The 18,587-nt window shown below is 39.0% G+C and overlaps 1 protein-coding gene across 6 annotated transcripts in view; it reads right to left on the minus strand.

Moving 5' to 3' along the window:
- RFX1 (regulatory factor X1) overlaps positions 1-18,587 on the minus strand; it is a 59,131-nt gene that overhangs the window by 39,846 nt on the left and 698 nt on the right. For 5 of the 6 annotated variants that reach the window (XM_058165632.1, XM_058165631.1, XM_058165629.1 and 2 more), the window contains exons 2-3: positions 16,119-16,222; positions 11,787-12,121 (exon numbers count right to left, since the gene is read on the minus strand). In XM_058165632.1, the coding sequence (XP_058021615.1) occupies positions 11,787-12,078 (292 nt within the window). In that variant the 5' untranslated portion in view covers positions 12,079-12,121; positions 16,119-16,222. Of the gene's footprint in view, positions 1-11,786; positions 12,122-16,118; positions 16,223-17,310; positions 17,410-18,587 lie in introns of all 6 variants that reach the window. The other variant, XM_058165628.1, reaches the window with a different exon arrangement.

The following is an 18,587-nucleotide window of genomic DNA, read 5'->3' on the forward strand; positions in this document are numbered from 1 at the left end:
TCTTCCTATTTTACCCACCAACAACCCTCTGAGGTAAGTTGGGCAGAGAGATTGAGTGACTGGCTCAAAGTCACCCAACTGGCTTTCATTGACAGTTTATATTGACAATTAAATTACACAGAGCAGCCAGCTCCTAAAATGAGAACAAATCATATTATTCAAATGTAGCAATTCATTTTCTTCACAAGAATACTGTAATCTCTAAGAATGTTTTCAGACTACAATTGTCTTAGGCTACAAACGCATAGTTCTTATTGAGAAAAGTCTATATGAGAAATCTCCAGCATATTTTTGCTGACGCTGTTATAATTCCCAGCAGTCTGTCATTACTCTTTGTAACAGTAATAAAGCAATCTATATATATTTACCCAGAAATGAAGATAACTTCCCCCACTACACTGCTCCTCACATATTTCATATTTAAAAGTTGTGCAATAATTGTAGTGATAAAGCAAATTCCTCTCCTCTCTATTTTAGGAGCTCCTTAAAAGTTTTATTGTATATATTTATTTATTGGATTTAAATAAAAAGAATCAGTCTAAAAGGACTCCAGGCAATATATAGGATACAATTAGATAAAAATGCCAAATCCAATCTGAACATCTGGCTGACTGTGTGACAGACTACAATCAACAATGATTAATAGAAATAAAAAAACCCAGACTACCGTTCCACAAACAATCAATCTTCAAAGCCTCCCCCCACCCAAAAAGTCAGGATTTCACAAGGCTCTGGAAGTCACAGGATTGGGATCATCAATATCCTTCATTAGGCTATACCATGGGAGGGAAGATGCCCTCCAACTATGCCCCAGAATGGAGGAGATTTTCAGCAGGCACTCTCTGGGTAGGCAGAAGTTATCTGGGAAAGTTGGATCTCTTAGATATCTCTTTAATTAATAAGCCATTTGGTGCAACAATGCTAATAGTAACAATCCAAACCTTGCTTACTCTTACACTAGCAAAGTTCTGTATTTTTTTTAATCTTCATTTTTTGTGATTTTTATTTATTTGCCAAATGTTTCCTTTCTATATCCATCCCTGGAAGCATATGTTTTTCTAAAGGCAAGCAGGAATATAGCTGTCTCTGGTACAGCAAACTTACTTCTCTCTATGCATCTGCAATTACATCAGGATATTGTGTTTCTGGCATTCATCTACCCTCAATCATGTTATTGTTATAAAAAAATTGTTTTCTATTTTCTGAAGATGCTACCTTTCATTTCCTTCCGGATTTTGAGATATAATCCAAAGCAGTGGATACATTTCTTTTCCAAAAGCAAGGCTAGAGCACATGGTTCAAAGAACTACTATGACAATCAAGAAGCTTTCTACACTGAGAGCAGAATCTTCTGCTTTGAACAACTTCTTCTATGCTGTAACTCTGTTGGCCACAATGGGCTTGCAAGAGAGCAAAGACAGCAGGTGATTTGTAAAGGCTCTATCTCTGATATAGGCCAAGAGGTACTAAGCAGAAATCCCTTCAGAAGTACTTACGATCAAAAGGCATTGCATAAAGGCAATCATAATACATGATGAAGCTCCTGAAAGGTTTCAGTTCTAACTGCTGTTTTCCTTGAAAATAAAACAGGCAAGCCTTTTATAAACTGGAACCTTGGCCAAGTAATCCCCATTTGCTCCTACTAAAGCTTCCAGGCAGATTGATTTCGAATAAACATTCGCATCAGAGTAGGTACATTCTCTGTTCTTCTCAGGATTGGGTGGCGGATGCCGGCTGTTCACCCGATTGTAATCGCAAAGGAGCAGTTCACATTTCATGGGTGTCTCATTTGACATGCTCAACAGGAGGGGAGAAGGGCAGAGGAAATCACACTGGACCATCTGCACTGGGCTTCTGGATGTATCTGTTGTTCTTAGAAAATACAATTTATTATGCAGGATTTTAAAACTGTTCCCTTGAAGTACTCTTGCAATGTGAAGAATGATCAGCATAATCAATATTATTGTGCAAATGGCTGACTTGAGAATTGTTCAACTTCTCAGGAACAGACCAGTTCCTTTCAATTTATTAAAAGAATTAACATCTAGGGTAGAAATTCCCACAATGTCATAATGACCCTCTCTGATATGAAAATCTAGATAAAAAATTAAACTTACTTGAAAAATAATCAAAACAAGTCACCTGGAAATAACAGTTATTGTTTAAGATATGAAAGCAAATAGATGGAAGCAGAATCAGAAAAGAGCAACCAGAGAAGAGCCTGCTAAAATATGTTAAAACTACTTGAAGCAGACTTCAGATTTTAGGAACAGAATTTGACAAGACTTTTTACTCCACAAGGAATGCCAATGGGCAGACATGACCATTTTTTAACTATCAGTAAGTCTACTTTCTTGAACTATACTATTGTTCATTGGTATTATATCAATGTGCACTAAGCAATTTAAATTATTTTTGAGATATCAAGGAACCTTTATCTCCTGTGAAAGTTGCAAACTTAGTTTTACATTTTAGATGGAAATAGTCTTCTGATTTGTAAACTACAACTGAAGAAGTGAGTTATTTGTATCTTTTGCCTGAAAATACTTGTGGAAAGGGAGTGTAAGTATATTCTATTTAAGTCATAAGAACATACTATAACCTAGATTAACCTAGATTATAGTTGTTAACTGGTAAATTGCTTTAATAAAGGTGATGTGCTTATGTTCTATATGGGAACACTTGGGATCACATAAACCTATAACCAGTGGTGGGATTCAAATGATTTAACAACCGATTCTCTGCCCTAATGATTTCTTCCAACAACCAGTTCACCAAACAACCGGTTTTCCCGAAGTGGTGCGAACTGGCTGAATCCCACCACTGCCTATAACTGAATGGGGAGGATAGACTTTGGCCCATCCTGACAAGACTAAATGATTGTGGCTGCTTGGCCCCTAAGATCAGGGACATTTCCATCTTTGGTTTTGGATGGGGTTGCACTTCCCCATTTGAGACTCCTGGGCTTACTGCTACTGCCTATAGGAGGGCCTTTGCACAGGTAAATCTTTTTGCCGGTTGCATCCCTTTATCAATTGGGAGACCCTGGAGGCAGTCACTCAGGTCATGATCACCTCACAATTGGAGTATTGGAATGTGCTCTACATAGGGCTGTCATTGAAGACCATCAGAAGCTATTGTTAATTCAAAGTACAGGGGTGGAAGCAATAATAGGAACTTCTTGTTGTGTTTGTATCACCATTGCTATACAAGCTACAACAGCTGCCAGGTAGCTTCTGGGTGCAATTCAACAACAATAAATGACCCATTAGAATCCTCTTAGCTTATGAAGACTGCTTGGAAGAAGTCAGTCTTGTTGACGGAAGGGGTGGTTTTGCCTCCCTTTAAATCAAGGGTCCCCAAACTTGGCAGCATTAAGACTTGTGGACTTCAACTTCCAGAATTCTCCCAAGTCTTAAAGCTGCCAAGTTTGAAGATCTCTGCTTTAAATAGATAATGAGAGAAATCCCCAACCCCTGGGCCATGACCCACTATTAGGCCGTGTCCTGTTCAGAACTGGGCCGCGAGAAGTGGCAAGCGAGCATGCGCATGCCGGCCACTCACACAGAACCCTCCCCTCCCCCCACACGTCTGCAAAGCCGGAAAGGTTGGAGACAGCTGGATAATGGTATATGCTCTCTTCAAGAAGTCATTGCTGGACCCAAACATTCTGAGTAACTTTTGTTTAGTCTATAATCTTTCCTTTGCAGGATGGTTCTTGAGAATGTAGTTGGACTGCAGTTTCAGGAGGCCCTTAAAGAAAATAATTATCTGGACACTTTTCAGTCATGTTTCAGGTCAAGCCATAGTGTAACTGTCATAGGGGTGGTCTATTTGTCCTGATTCTCCTTGACCTTTCAACAACTTTAAATACCACTGATCATGTGGAATCTTTGATGGTCTCTGAGCTTGGGTGTTTGCTTGCAGAAATTTCATTACCTGACTAGATAATGTTTGATAATGAAACATCTGCAAGCAAACAAACAACCAGTTTACAGTTCAACTCTGAGCAACATATATTCTCTTCGACTGGAATCACTGATCATGGTATCTTCTGCACTATCTATGGAATTGGTACAGTGATTCTTTAATCTGTGAATGGTTCCAATTGGTTTCAGCACAAAGGGAGAGATTGAGCTTGAAGCCCCTAAATTGTGGGGTGTCTTGACACTCTCACACCTTTTGTTTTTACATCTGGTTGAAGTTCTGTAATATTTCAAGGTCACATACTGTTTTGATAATCTTGATCCTGGGTTACCTGATGATCCTGTCAAAATTTTATCCATGTCTGGAGTTTGTGAGAGGCTGGATGAAGAGAAACAGATCCAAGCTCAACCCTAGCAAAGCTAAATCACAATGGATTATTGGATCCCCAATCCTGGAAATTTTCATCTAATCCTGGATGGGGAAGAATTTTCCCTATAGGAACTGCTGCATTACCTAGAGTTTTTTCCTGGATTCGCAACTCCTGCTTAAAGATCATCTTACAGGATTCCACAGGCGTTTGTCTCAGGCTTTTCTCTTGAATGGACCCCTCCTCAAGAAGCCTTCCCTGGACCCAGCTATTTTAGGTAATTACCGTCCGGTCTCCAACCTTCGCTTCACTGCGAAGGTTGTAGAGAGTGCTGTGGCACGCCAGCTACCCCAGTACCTGGATGAAGCCGTCTATCTAGACCCGTGCCAGTCCGGTTTCCGACCCGGATACAGCACGGAGACAGCTTTGGTCGCGTTGGTGGATGATCTCTGGAGGGCCAGAGACAGGGGTTATTCCTCTGCCCTGGTCCTATTAGACCTCTCAGCGGCTTTCGATACCATCGACCATGGTATCCTGCTGCGCCGGTTGGAGGGGTTGGGAGTGGGAGGCACCGTTTATCGGTGGTTCTCCTCCTATCTCTCCGACCGGTCGCAGACGGTGTTGACAGGGGGGCAGAGGTCGACCGCGAGACACCTCACTTGTGGGGTGCCGCAGGGGTCGATTCTCTCGCCCCTCCTGTTCAACATCTATGAAACCGTTGGGTGAGATCATCAGTGGCTTTGGGGTGAGATATCAACTGTACGCTGATGATACTCAGCTGTACTTTTCCACCCGGGCCACCCCAACGGTTGTCAAGTGTTGTCCCGTGTTTGGAAGTCAGACGGGTCTGGATGGGGAGGAACAGGCTCAAGCTCAATCCTCCAAGGCGGAGTGGCTGTGGATGCGGCACCCGATACAGTCAGCTGCAGCCGCAGCTGACTGTTGAAGCAGTTATTGGCCCCAAAGGAGGGAGTGCGCAACTTGGGTGTTCTCCTGGATGCACGGCTGTCGTTTGAAGATCATTTGGCGGCCGTCTCCAGGAGAGCCTTTCACCAGGTTCGCCTGGTTCGCCAGTTGCGCCCCTTCCTTGATCGGGATGCCCTATGCACAGTCACTCACGCTCTTGTCACCTCCCGCCTGGATTATTGCAATGCTCTCTACATGGGGCTCCCCTTGAGATGCACTCGGAGGCTTCAGTTGGTCCAGAATGCAGCTGCGCGGGTGATAGAGGGAGTCACACGTAGCTCCCATGTGACACCTCTCCTGCGCAGACTGCACTGGCTTCCTGTTGCCTTTCGGGTGCATTTCAAGGTTCTGGTAACCACCTTTAAAGCGCTCCATGGCTTGGGACCTGGGTACTTACGGGACCGCCTTCTGTTACCTCATGCCTCCCACCGACCCGTACGCTCGCACAGAGAGGGCCTTCTCAGGGTGCCGTCCGCCAGACAATGTCGGCTGGCGGCCCCCAGAGGAAGATCCTTCTCTGTGGGGGCTCCCACTCTTTGGAATGAACTCCCCCCTGGTTTACGCCAAATACCTGACCTTCGGACTTTTCGCCGCGAACTGAAAACATCTGTTTGTTCGTGCGGGGCTTTCTTAAATTGTAGTTTTAAATTCTAAATTTCTCTCTGGTTTTAATTGGGGTTTTTAGATTCTAAATTATTTTAATTTCGGCCACACTGTATAATAAGCTTTTTAATTTTATTTTAACTGTATATTGTTTCTTTTTACTTTGGCTGTACACCGCCCTGAGTCCTTCGGGAGAAGGGCGGTTTATAAATCTAATAAAATAAATAAATAATAAATAAATAAATAATAAATTTAACAAATATATAAAACAATAAATCTATATTTATATATGAGTTTGTTTCCTTTTATGCATTGTTCGCTCAGAAGACAGCAAAGAAAATACAGCTCTCTAATCAATGTCAACTTAGTACATCACTTTTAGACATCAACGCTTTTGTAATATAACAGTCATTGAAATTCCTACCTTGGCAAATCAACATCATTTACTATAAGGCAACTGTGTGAAAGGCAATCACAGCAACATAATCTACTTGAACCTGAGCCAAAACTGTATTGCAGAGATGTGTTAAGTTCAATTCCACCAAAAGAAAGGGAAACTGAGAGTGAAGGTATTTAACTTTAGAATGAGCCAGAAAAAAAAGTGATCATTACCACGAAGGCCATTTTTTTGGCCTGTTTGAATGTATTTTGTTACAAATAGCAAAAATAGGCCAATTAAATGAGTTTTGTACACACTGATTAAAAAAATAATAACAACCATTTAATAAAACATACGAAGCAACTCAGTTGGATTATCTATGGTGCCTTTTAAAACTGTATTTATAATTATCTTTCATTTTTTGCAGTATAGCTGAAAATCAGCTGCTGCTTCTACTTGCTGGATGGAAAATTAGTGTAATTCAAAATCATCTGTATCCCAATATGAACAAGAGGTATCACATTTACCTTTTACTGTCTCTGATTTTTGCCAAGGCACAAAATAGAATTCAGCATACATTGAAAACAAACTCTTAAACTGAAGGAAGGCTGATTTATAAAAACGGAATAAATTCCAATAAACTAAATCTATATACTACCAAAACTCTTGCCATCATTAATTGGGTAAAATAGTGCATCATAGGACAGCAATTTTTGAACCAAGATACCACCAAATGGGCTAATTTACAGAATCTTCTAAAATCTTTTAGCAATGACTCCCTATAGCAATGATTCTCTATAGCAATAACTACTTACTGCTGGTAGGGAGGGCCAGGGCAAAGGAGATTTCAATGCTCCCTGCCAGATTTCCACAAGCAAACTCAATGGGGAAGCCGGCAGGATGTCAGAAACCTTGCCTGCTCCCACTGCTTTTTCTCCTGATATTGTGTTTCTTTGTTTAGATAAGGAAATATCAAAGGGCACAGGTTGTCTAATATCTCATAAAAATGTGGAAGAGAGAAGTATTCTGCATTTGCAAAGAAAAAAGTCATAATTGCAGGATAGTTAATCTGTAGCCTATGAATTCTCTGTCCTGATTCTCTGATCCTCCAGACCCCACTCCAATCATGCTATCAAACATTAACTGACAAGATGAAAGGATTTCTTGTTACTTAGTGGTTGGGGAAGCTGTGTTAACTTTCATTCCAGCATAACCTCAATCAAAAACAATCACTGTAAGCAAACCTGATCTACTTATCTTTGTGATACTGTGATATTACCAAGAACAAAATTCAAAGTTCCATATGCCAACAGGTTAATCTCCATGTATGAGATACCCTGTTTCCCCCAAAATAAGACATCTCCTGATAATAAGCCCAATTGGGCTTTTGAGTGCATGGCAATAAGGCCATGCGCTTATTTCAGGGTTCAAAAAAAAAAAAAAAAGACAGGGTCTTATTTTTGGGAAAGCACGGTATATACGTACAGAGAATATAAGAAAATAATATGATTCTGCTGCAATCTATATATATAAAAGCAAAAACCACTCACACCATAATCACGAAATCTCCAGAACCACAAAGCCTACAAACTTGAAATTTGTCACATATGTTCCTCTTGGCTTCTAGGTGCTCACTAAGAAAGGATTTTTAGAAATGACCATCACTGCATTAGTATTTCCTGTATTATGATTAACACACTCTGATGCTAAGGAGTTCTACTCCCCCTCCTCACCTGAAAAGAAATCTGTTCCAAATGCAAAACACAAGCAGAGGAGGAGTTTCACTTTCAGTTTTACTTTCACAGCAGCAACCAGGGGATTGGATAAGGGAGGCTTCTGTGGGACAAGGCTGAGGGAGAGAAGGGGATAGGATAGGAAAGCTTCTGTGGAGCAAGCCTGAGGAAGAGAAGGGGATAGGATAGAGGAGGCTTCTGTGGGGAAAGCCTGAGGGAGGGAAGGGGATAGGATAGAAGATGTTTCTGTGGGGCAAGCCTGAGGGAGGGAAGGAGGATAGGATAGGATTCTGTGGGGCAAGGCTGAGGGAGAGAAGGGGAGAGGAGGCCGATCATAACTACTCATTAATTTTCAAGCTGTGTTGATTTATCAAGCCCGATCACATAGTTTCATAGTGATGCTTGGGTATCCAGCTAGTATTATATTATTTCAAATAGCCTGCTCATTTATCCCAGAAACTTTTGCTATGAGAGGAACAACAATCTGCAATCCCACTTTCTCTGTTGACTTCCTCAAGACACAGTCCTCGCTTAATGGCTTCATGAAATGGCTTCTGATTGTTGCAAAATGTCACCCCAGCCCCCCGCATGGTCACGTGACATCAATCTGGTTGCTAGACAATTCAGGAAATCAATGGGGAAGCCAGCAGGGAAGGATACAAGCACAAGGGATACAGGAGAGCTGAAATCCTTTGGCAGCTATAGGATGAAGCATCCTACCTATAGATTTCCACTCTGTGAGGGAAGGGAGCTAAATTCCTCTGGAGGGATGTAGGAACATTTCAGACCAAAAGGGCTCTGAGATGAAAAATCGGTAACAAAAAAAAAATGCTGAACCCTGGCCATGGAGACACCAGTACAATATGCTCTTTGCCCAAAAGTCAAATAACATTGCACTGAAAATTACTGGGCAGAATTTTTTTTAAGTCCTGCCTTTATTATTTTTATAAATAACTCAAAGCATTGGAAGTATCTAATACTCCTTCCTCCTATTTTCCCTACAGCAACAATTCTGTGAAGTGAGTTGAGCTGAGAGAGAGAGTGACTGGCCCAAGGTCACCTAGCTGGCTTCATCTCTAAGGCGGGACTAGTTCTCGCCTAGTTTCTAGCCTGGTGCCTTAATCATTAGATCAAGCTGGCTCTTTTTTCTAACATTTTTCCCATTCTTCTCTAATTTTCCAAACCTCTCTAATCTCTGTGTAATCTATAACAAAAACAAAGCATAGAAAATTCACATAATATGTGGTAGTCATTTAAGCAAATTTAAATTTCTATTTTGACAAAATCCAAATGAAACTAAATATTGTCATACATTATGTTTACATTATGTTACATTACATTAAATGTAAAAGAAATATGTCATGAAGCTTCTCTCATCATGATTTTTATAAAATGTCTATATTCATTATTACTTTATTATTTTTATTAAATAGCCATTCACACCACTAGATTCTGGACAGTTTACAGCTTACAGCACTGAAGCATATAATTAAAAACATGAAACAAACATGGACTAAAAATAATTATAACAATGCATATGAATTTTTTGGGAACAGTGCCAAAATGTTATGCCATTGCTATCTTCTGTTTTGTTTTGTTTTTTTAACTTTCTAGTCCTGCCTGCAGCCCTGGAATTCTCTGGTGGTCTCTCATTCAAGTGTTAAACCGAAGCCAAAACCTGCCCTGGCATGTTAGAAGCAGTCTTCGTCTTTGGTCAGATAGATGCTAAACTCTTCTTGGACTATTTTCAATTATTATTAATGTAAGCAGAAGAGTTAAGCAATCTATTATATTTAATTTCCAACTGGCCTGGAATCTCACCATTGCAGATCCGTGCAGGGCTGTGATGCAGAGTTCATGTCATATCTTCTAAAACTTCGTATATAGATTAGTATTCTTGGGCTATTATTGAAAATATATAGGAACTATCTATCATAAAAATCTGATTAGTGAAAGAAAGGTTCTGCTGCATACCACACAGGAGGAAGAGATTCTATTCACATCATCATACCTAAGTTCTAAATGCAAATCTTCATTGTTGATGCAAGACCCAGAATGAATTTGCTGAGACTATTCTGTATTTGCTAATTCCCTATTCAAAATTTATTTGTAACTGTAAAATCAATGCCAAAAGAGCTTTCATGGTCATTCATGGATATGCAGAGAAATGAAAAATATAGTCAACCAACACAGACATTTCAGTATTCACTAATTCAGTGTTCGTGATAACTGTATACTATATAACTATTTCAATGAGAAGTATATAATTAAAAAAAGATGGACATTAATCTGTTCACAATAGCTGATAGAGAATTAGAAAATATATTTAAAGACAAGTTAAATGCTGGGTCTGGCAATGTTCAATGGGTACTTCAATTGACTTTTACAAACCAAACTTAAATCACTTATCTAACCTGAGCTTTTAATCACGTATTTCAATACTGTATATTTAAAACTGTTTACCCTATATATTTGTACATATATATTTCAATAGAACAATTTTAAAATATAGTAGTAAATTTAAAAGGACTTGATTTGGGATTGATGAGATTAACCAAATTATTACTTGAAATTCACCATACTTTTCTAGTAAAGACAGATGAAGAAGCTATGAAATGCGAATCACAGAACTACAAATTAAGAAAAGTTATCTGGAGAAATATACATATATTGTTATGTAGATATGCAATGTGATATTCAATGATTATAATCTTTGAGGGGAATATTTCACAAATAGATTTGAAGGTAGGTTAAGGCAGGTGTCCCCAACCTTTCGGACCTCAGGGACTATTAAATTCATAATTTTAAATCCCGCGGACCACGAAAATATGACCTGCCTAATGACCAGCTGGATGGACGTGGCTAGGTAGTGGGCGTGGGCAACTTGATGTCACTTGCATCGAGGAGCACCTCGCCGGCCTCTACTGACCCTCCCCTGCCAGCCACTCCTTGCCTGCCTGGCCGGGCTCCTTAGGGCCCCAACAGGAAGCAGTTGCTGGAGCTAAGCAGCCACCATGAGAAAGAGTTGGCAAAACAGCTGTCTCAGTTCAAATTGGATCTGGCCGAGCAGGAGGCAGCAGAAGCACCTCATTGAGGACTAGGAGCATAAGCTTTCCAAGCAGAGGGAAGAACTGCAGGAGTGCAAGGCCAGGTACCAGCGCCTGGAGGCTCAGGGGGCTGAGATGGTCAGCCAGTTCCAGGCCATGATGCAGCCACACTGGAGCAAGTCCCTCCGGCTCTTCACCACTAGGCTCTTCCCTCCAGCCTTCACCCAAAGCCCTGTACCAGGAGGCCGAAGCAGACCCCAAAATGGAATTTCTGCCCCCTCCAACCCACACAAAAAACCCCCAAAGGGACAGACTCTCTGCAGCAATACAAGCACGTATCAGGCCCAGGGGCCGTAGTTTGAGGACCCCTGATTTAGTGCAATATAAAAAATGCAAATAATTTTTCTGCAGACCACCAAAATTTTCTCATGGACCACAAGTGGTCCACAGACCATCAGTTGGTGACCACTGGGTTAAGGGATTCTGTTCTAGAAACAAAGGGAAATATTTCCTAAAAGCTGCCTGGGAAGGACATTGCCAGCCATTATTGTCAGTATCCCCTAACTGGTTGAATCAGAACTATTTGATATTTGGGCTGATTATTCCTTCACTTGATTGTCTTTACAGAAGTGGCATTGATAATGGCTTTCACAAGCTCCCCTACGTGAAGGCTGTAAATAAATAAAGTGCATTTCATCTCCCCACCGCTCTATTTTTTTTCCCTGCCAATTCCCCCACTTTCCTTCACCCTTTTAAACACTTACCAGAAACAGTCACTACAATGTACTGCTGTGGCGCAGGCGTTGGTGTCTGTTGTCCAGTGGGTGGCGCCTGCGTCTGAGAAGTTTGGATTTCTGTAACATACTGTTTTGGGGTTGATTGCTGCTGTTGCTGTTGGGCACCTTGCAATTCTGCCACATACTGTTGTTGAGTTGCTGCTGCCACCACCACTGGTGTTGTGTTTGCTGTTGCTGCTGGCTGTTGCTGAGACTGTTGCTGTTGTTGTGATTGTTGTTGGGCTGCCTGTAATTCGGTAACATAAGCCTGTGTTGCCATGCCAACAGTGGGGAAAATGATAATAAATAAGGCTTTTTGCTTCCTTTTGTTGAAGAGAAAAAGAAAAATAGAATAAAAAAGAAAAGAAAAATAATTAATCAATTATAAAGCATTCTACAGACAGAAAGATTTCCCTACAGTTCTATTCACTGAGTGATATCTTAATAACTCACCATGTTTAAAATCTAATTGAAATCAATTATCAAAAAGAATAGCAGCAGGAACATCAATTAGCGCATGTGAAATATTAGTCTGAAAAATTAACAATGCAGAACCCTTAAATATAATCTGCATGACTACTTAAATCATATTTTCCAGAATTCTTTTATGAAACACAAACTGCTCACAATCATCAGAAATTCAAATTGTTTACAATGCCCCTTACAGCTAGTTAAGATAAAGAATAGAAGACCAAATATGAACTTTAAGACAGAAAATATGCTACAACTTGCAAGATTCAGAGTAAATTTTTCACTATTTGTCACATTCAGCTCCCAGTATTTCTGGTTAAATAAGTGCATAATAATGTGTCTTTGCCAATTTTATAAACTTCCATAGTATTTTGTATACCTGTTTTTAAAGAAATTCAATAAGCCTCTATGGACAATATAAATCATATTCTATTTGATTTTGTATGCAGACAAACAACATTAATATAAACCCCAACAGTGACTACTGTAATCACAACCTAGTATTGGGGATGGTCAAATGCTTTAAAATAACCCTTTTTATTGTTTAAAGCTAAAAGAATAATGGAGAGACAACTGCAGAGAACCTCAACAGCAATGTTCAATATATCTTTATGTTATGCAATAAAGGCCTCAAAAGCTGCTTCATACATGAAGGAGCATATACGGTAGTCCTTGATTTACAACCACAATTGGGATTGCAAATTTCATCATTAAGTGGTGTATTGGTTAAGTAAATCATCACATCATCATACCCAATTTTATGACCTTTTTGCAATCGTAGTTAAGTAAATCACCACAGTTGCTAAAGAATATTTTACAATCTATCTGGAATTATTATTTTCGTATAAAGCTGTTTTTCTCAGACAGCCAGACAATCATTCTTTTGAATAGCAGGGCTTAACTCTTTGTCAGGAAAATCAGAAGCTGCCTTACTGAAGCAGGCTGGTAATTGCATATAGTCCTGCACTATCTATTTCTGAATGTATCATTCGAGGTCTCAGAAGAGAAAACTTTTTTCTGATTCTTCACGATGACCATAAAAACCTCTTTTAACCAAATAAGTATTACAAATTATTCCAAGTTAAAATGGCCAAATACTTGAAAACACAATACTAGAGCATAAAAACTGTAGGAGGCATCAGGTCATGCACAACGCGGCTCTATGTTGCTTAGACTGCATTCCAAAGATTCCAATACTCTTGCTCATTCTTTTTTGTGCAAGTCGAACTTGAAAATAACTTTGCTCTTTTTAGAACCTTAAGAATTCAGACTTGATCCAAACCGGGATCACATATTTATGCCTTTACTGACACAGAGGAATGTTATCTTTGAAAATCCGGTTCTTACCTAATAGCTAGTTTCAGAGGTTGTACTGACACAATTGGTTGGATTGATACATGGCACTGCCCATTAACCATGGTCTACAAATTAAAATGGCCAATTCACATGATATGTCAAGTCAAAACAAGTGTAATCATAGTCTGACGTAGCTCAATGTGTGTTGCCATTCTATTGTTATTTTACACTAGTATATCTGCATAAAGAACTTAACAAGTAATCAATGGAATAACTTGCCTCCTCGAGTTATGGTGATCCATTTCTGGAGGTCTTCAAGAAAAGACTGGACAGCCATTCATCAGGATGGAATAAGTTCTCCTGGTCTGGGCAGGAGGTTGAACTAGAAGACCTCTGAGGTTCCTTCCAATCCTGTGATTTTATAATTCTAAATCTGCTGGAATATAATCCAGCACAGACAGAGCACTACTATCTACTGAATAGAAGGATAGTGTCCCTTTATGGATAAACATTCATCTACATCCCAGGATATAAACTCTCAAATTAACAACTGAGCTAACAATAGAATTCTTTATTGGCCAAGTGTGATTGGACACACAAGGAATTTGTTGGTGCATACGCTCTCAGTGTACGTAAAAGAAAAAGATATATTCACCAAGAATCATAAGGTACAACACTTAATGATAGTCAAAATAAAATAAATAAAATAAAATAAATAAAAATAAATAGGGTACAAATAAGCAATCAAATCATATTAAGAAACAGTCAATATAATTTGTAAGGATACCAGCAACAAGGTTACAATCATACAGTCATAAGTGGGAGGAGATGGGTGATAGGAACGATGACAAGATTAATAGTAGTGCAGACTTAGTAAATAGTTTGACAGTGTTGAGGGAGTTATTTGTTTATTAGTACTCTTAATAGTGGAGGAGAATTTAAAATTTGTTACCCACACTTGCTAAATATTGAAAAGGAGATTCATATAAAGATTTCTCATTTCTACTCTTCTATGTTTAACTTTTCCAAAAAAAATTAAAATTACTTTATGCAATTATTTAGAGAGAATTCATAAAAAATAAAAATAAAAAGCCTGTTTATATTGTAAAAGAATGACATTTCCTAGGCATTCTACATTCTTTATCCCAACAGCTATAATCCTGCCTAAAGTGCCACAATCACTAAATATTGTATAATGTATACAACATTTGTACAGCTGTATACTGTACATCCAAACCCAACAATTCAATACTACAATTCTGAAATGTTTTAAACCTCAACATTAACTTAAGAGCAGCATATCATGCCACCCATGGAACAGAGTACAGTATAACCAGATTGATGCCGTGTCTATGGAGATTCTCAATTATCCAGGTCATGGTTGTCTCAAAAGAGCTGTTCAAAAAGCAGCTGGAGTTTCTTGTTTTTTTTTCCCTTGCAAACATTTCAATTCTCATCCAAAAAGCTTCTTCAGTTCTGACTGAATGGTGGGGAATGGAAGGATTTATACTCTTTGCAGTCATCTGGTCGTTAGCACTCTGAAGGTTGGTCATTAGCTCTCTCACAGTTGTAGAGCTGTTGCAGAGTTGTTGAGGTCACTCAGGGGTTTATCTATACTCCCGGGGTCACTTGAATCAGACTGCAAATAGGTGTGGCCTCAACAATGAGTGGCCTCAACAACTGAGAGAGCTAGGACCACCCTTCTGAATGCTAAGGATCAGATGGCTGTACAAATATAAATCCTTCCATTCTCCACCATTCAACCAGAACTGAACAAGCTTCCTGAATGACAAGCAAATGTTGTCAAGAAAGTTCAGTTCCCTTATATGATACCAATCTGTCCCAAAGGTGGTGTTTAACCATTTTTGGGACAGATTGGTTCCATATACATCTCCAGAATTTTACTTCTGTATTATTAGCAAAGTAAAGGTAGTAACACGGGTATAGACAGATTGCACAATAAATAAGAAAAGGAATGCAGCATCGGCAAATGCCAGAGCAGTGGCAGTTTTGTCACTTTTCTTAGAAACACTTTCTGCTATAAAGAACAATTACGTATCAGCACCTGGATGAAATCATGTGTACGGCGCTCATGCAATCAGACTTATTACAATTTGTTTCTCCAACCCTAAGCAATGTATTAGATCAGGGGTGTCCAACTCAAGGCTTGAGGGCCGGCTCTGGCCCGCAGGGTGTTTAGATCTGGCCCATAAGGCCACCCTGGGAACAGTGAAGGACTGGCCCGCGGTACTTCTTCCAGCAAAAATGGAGCTCCGGAAGGCCATGTGCCCTCCCCAGCTCCATTTTCACTGACAGAGGGCTGCAGGAGGCAGTCACAGCCAAAGATGGACGTCGAGCTGGCCACACTCCCCTGGCTGGCCACACACACACACACACACACACACACACACACACACACACACACACCGAGGTCAAACACAACCTTGATACAGCCCTCAATGAAATCGAGTTTGACACCCCTGTATTAGATGGTTGTGAATACTAGATATTTTCAGCTGAAGTAAAAATTAAATATTGAAAATATTTTAATACCTTTTTCTTGAATGGAATGGTTTTCACATGTAGCCAAACTGCATATTCCAGTAAAAATGTTGTATTATTATATGGCATGTAGTTCTAGCTGCCTATAATTAAACCTGTAACAATAAAGGCCAACATTACAAGTATAATCTGGATTTTCAAAAAGAATCAGAAATTATATTTATTGCTTGAGAAATTCAAACCACCAACCCCGCAAGCAATTACATGGTTAGTACTTATTTTCATTCAGCCATTCCAAAGCAACCAAAATCCTTCATCTTTCAGTAACTTCTGGATCTTAAACATAGAAACATAAAATAGATTCCACACTTATTCTTCCTACATTAAATGAGAATATCCATGCAATGAACAATAAACTATGAAGTTGATTGAAACTTATGAAGTTGATACTAGTAATTTCTAAATGGTTGTAATGACCTTTTGGTACTGTATTAAAGTGCTAAAGTCTACCTTGTCCTACACAGCAGGATCAGTTTTAAAACATTTGAATTTTGTGGCCATTTTACAACCTGGGCACATTTGTTTAATGTTTCAAAAAGTACTAAAAGTACTAAAAGTACTAAAAGTGCCAGCCATTCCTTTAGTTTGTTTGTTATCATAAGTTTTGGTGAAAAGAAATGATAAACTATAAAGGGAATAAATAGCAGAAGCCATAGTTATCTTAACTATTTCTAAAGAAAACTAAGAGAGCCAGTCTGGTAGGGCACCAGGCTATAAACTAGAGAGATTGCAAGATATAGGCACAAAATCAGCTGGATGACCTTGGGCTAGTCACTCTCAACCCTAGGAAAACCAAGAAACCATTTCTGAAATCTTGCCAAAAAAACCTGCAGGCATTTGTCAGGTAGTCTCCAGAAATCAAAGACAACTCCCCCAAATGCAAACCAGTGTTTAGATCCAATTCAAACATAACAATCTGTAAAAACATTAGATGTAACACATCATTAGGACATCAAACAGTATTTGGCATTCAGTATCTCTAGAATGGTCAAAAATATTTCATCTCCATTTAGTTTCAAATTTCCAATTTGTGAAAAGTACCTTAAAATGTGAAGCAATTCAACAACTTTTCAATATAGGAATGTTCTTTAGAATCTAAATTAATACCTAGATCTCTGAGCGAGGAAATTGAATAAATTATCTTGAATAAATATTAGGAAAATACAGGAAATCCTCAACTTACAACTGTAACTGAGCTTGGAATTATAGTCACAAGTCATGCTGGTTGTTAAGTTGGTCATCACATGACTGACCCAATTTTTGAAGCAGGTGTTAAGCATACCTGGTGATAAGGCAAACACAATAGTTAAGTGAATGCTATGGGTGTTAAATGAACTCATTGTTCTCAATGGGTGTTTTTTTATCAGAAACCAAAAGTAGAGATTTCTGGCAAAAAACATAAAACCAAATAATTGTAAATGCAGGCTGCCTGCCAAGTGCCAACTGCATTTTGGGGGATCAATTGTAACATTCAATGGTCGTTAAGTAACCAGTTATTAAATAAGAACTACCTGTAAGAAGAGAATTCATTCATGTTTATGTACTGAGCGGAGTAAAAAAATACATAAATGACAAATCTTAATATCCTTATCCATAATCATTTTTATTTATCTTATACTATCATTACATTTAACTTATTTATCTTATTTTTATCATTACTCTCACCCAATTGTGGTGTGCTCTTGTACCTAGCCACAAGCACAGGACACAAATAATTTTACCTAAAGCACACTGAAACGGATACCTGTGTGAAACAGCATGGCTTTTAGATATCTGTTATATTAGTAATCTGAAGTTACATTTAACAGTGATTTTTGCCTTATCTGAGGATTCAGATATACTGTCAATTCCATTAGTGGGGGTGGAGAGTGTTTAGCATTCTAGCACCTACAGGACTGATCCACACTAGGATTTCTATTTACTCTGGCTATCTTTTATTTTTAAAAAGTTTACAATCCTGAGTTTCCCAGAGAATAAAATTGAGAACTTCTGCATAAAATTTGCCTTATCAGTGAGCAACAGGTTTGTTTCCAGCACATGGTCCAAAAACCTCTGGTTTCAAAATTTTCTACTCATCTTACCAGTATCTGATCTAAACATGGTTCAGGAATGTATTTTATGTCTTGAAAAACCAGTGGTATACCTATACAGTATTGCCGGTTCTAGCAGTGGGCATCCCATGTCCAGAGCAGACATGGAGCTTTATTGAGAACCACAGGGAGCAGGGACAAAACAACACAATTTTCCTGTCACAACTCCCACATTCTTCAAACCATTTATAAAAACAGCCAAGTAAGTAGCTCTTACATGACAGTTGGCCATTATCCTCTTGTCTAAAAGTGACTTTCTATGACTTGGCCAAAAGTCTTTTCAGCTCTATCTTTTTTTAAATTAGGTACTCTATAATTAACCTATGACTTTTCCCCATGGGAATTATTCCATCAAATAGCCACCTTCTCT

The sequence above is a fragment of the Ahaetulla prasina genome, chromosome 2 (genome assembly GCF_028640845.1).
Source record: "Ahaetulla prasina isolate Xishuangbanna chromosome 2, ASM2864084v1, whole genome shotgun sequence".
In the NCBI taxonomy this organism is placed as follows: domain Eukaryota; kingdom Metazoa; phylum Chordata; class Lepidosauria; order Squamata; family Colubridae; genus Ahaetulla; species Ahaetulla prasina.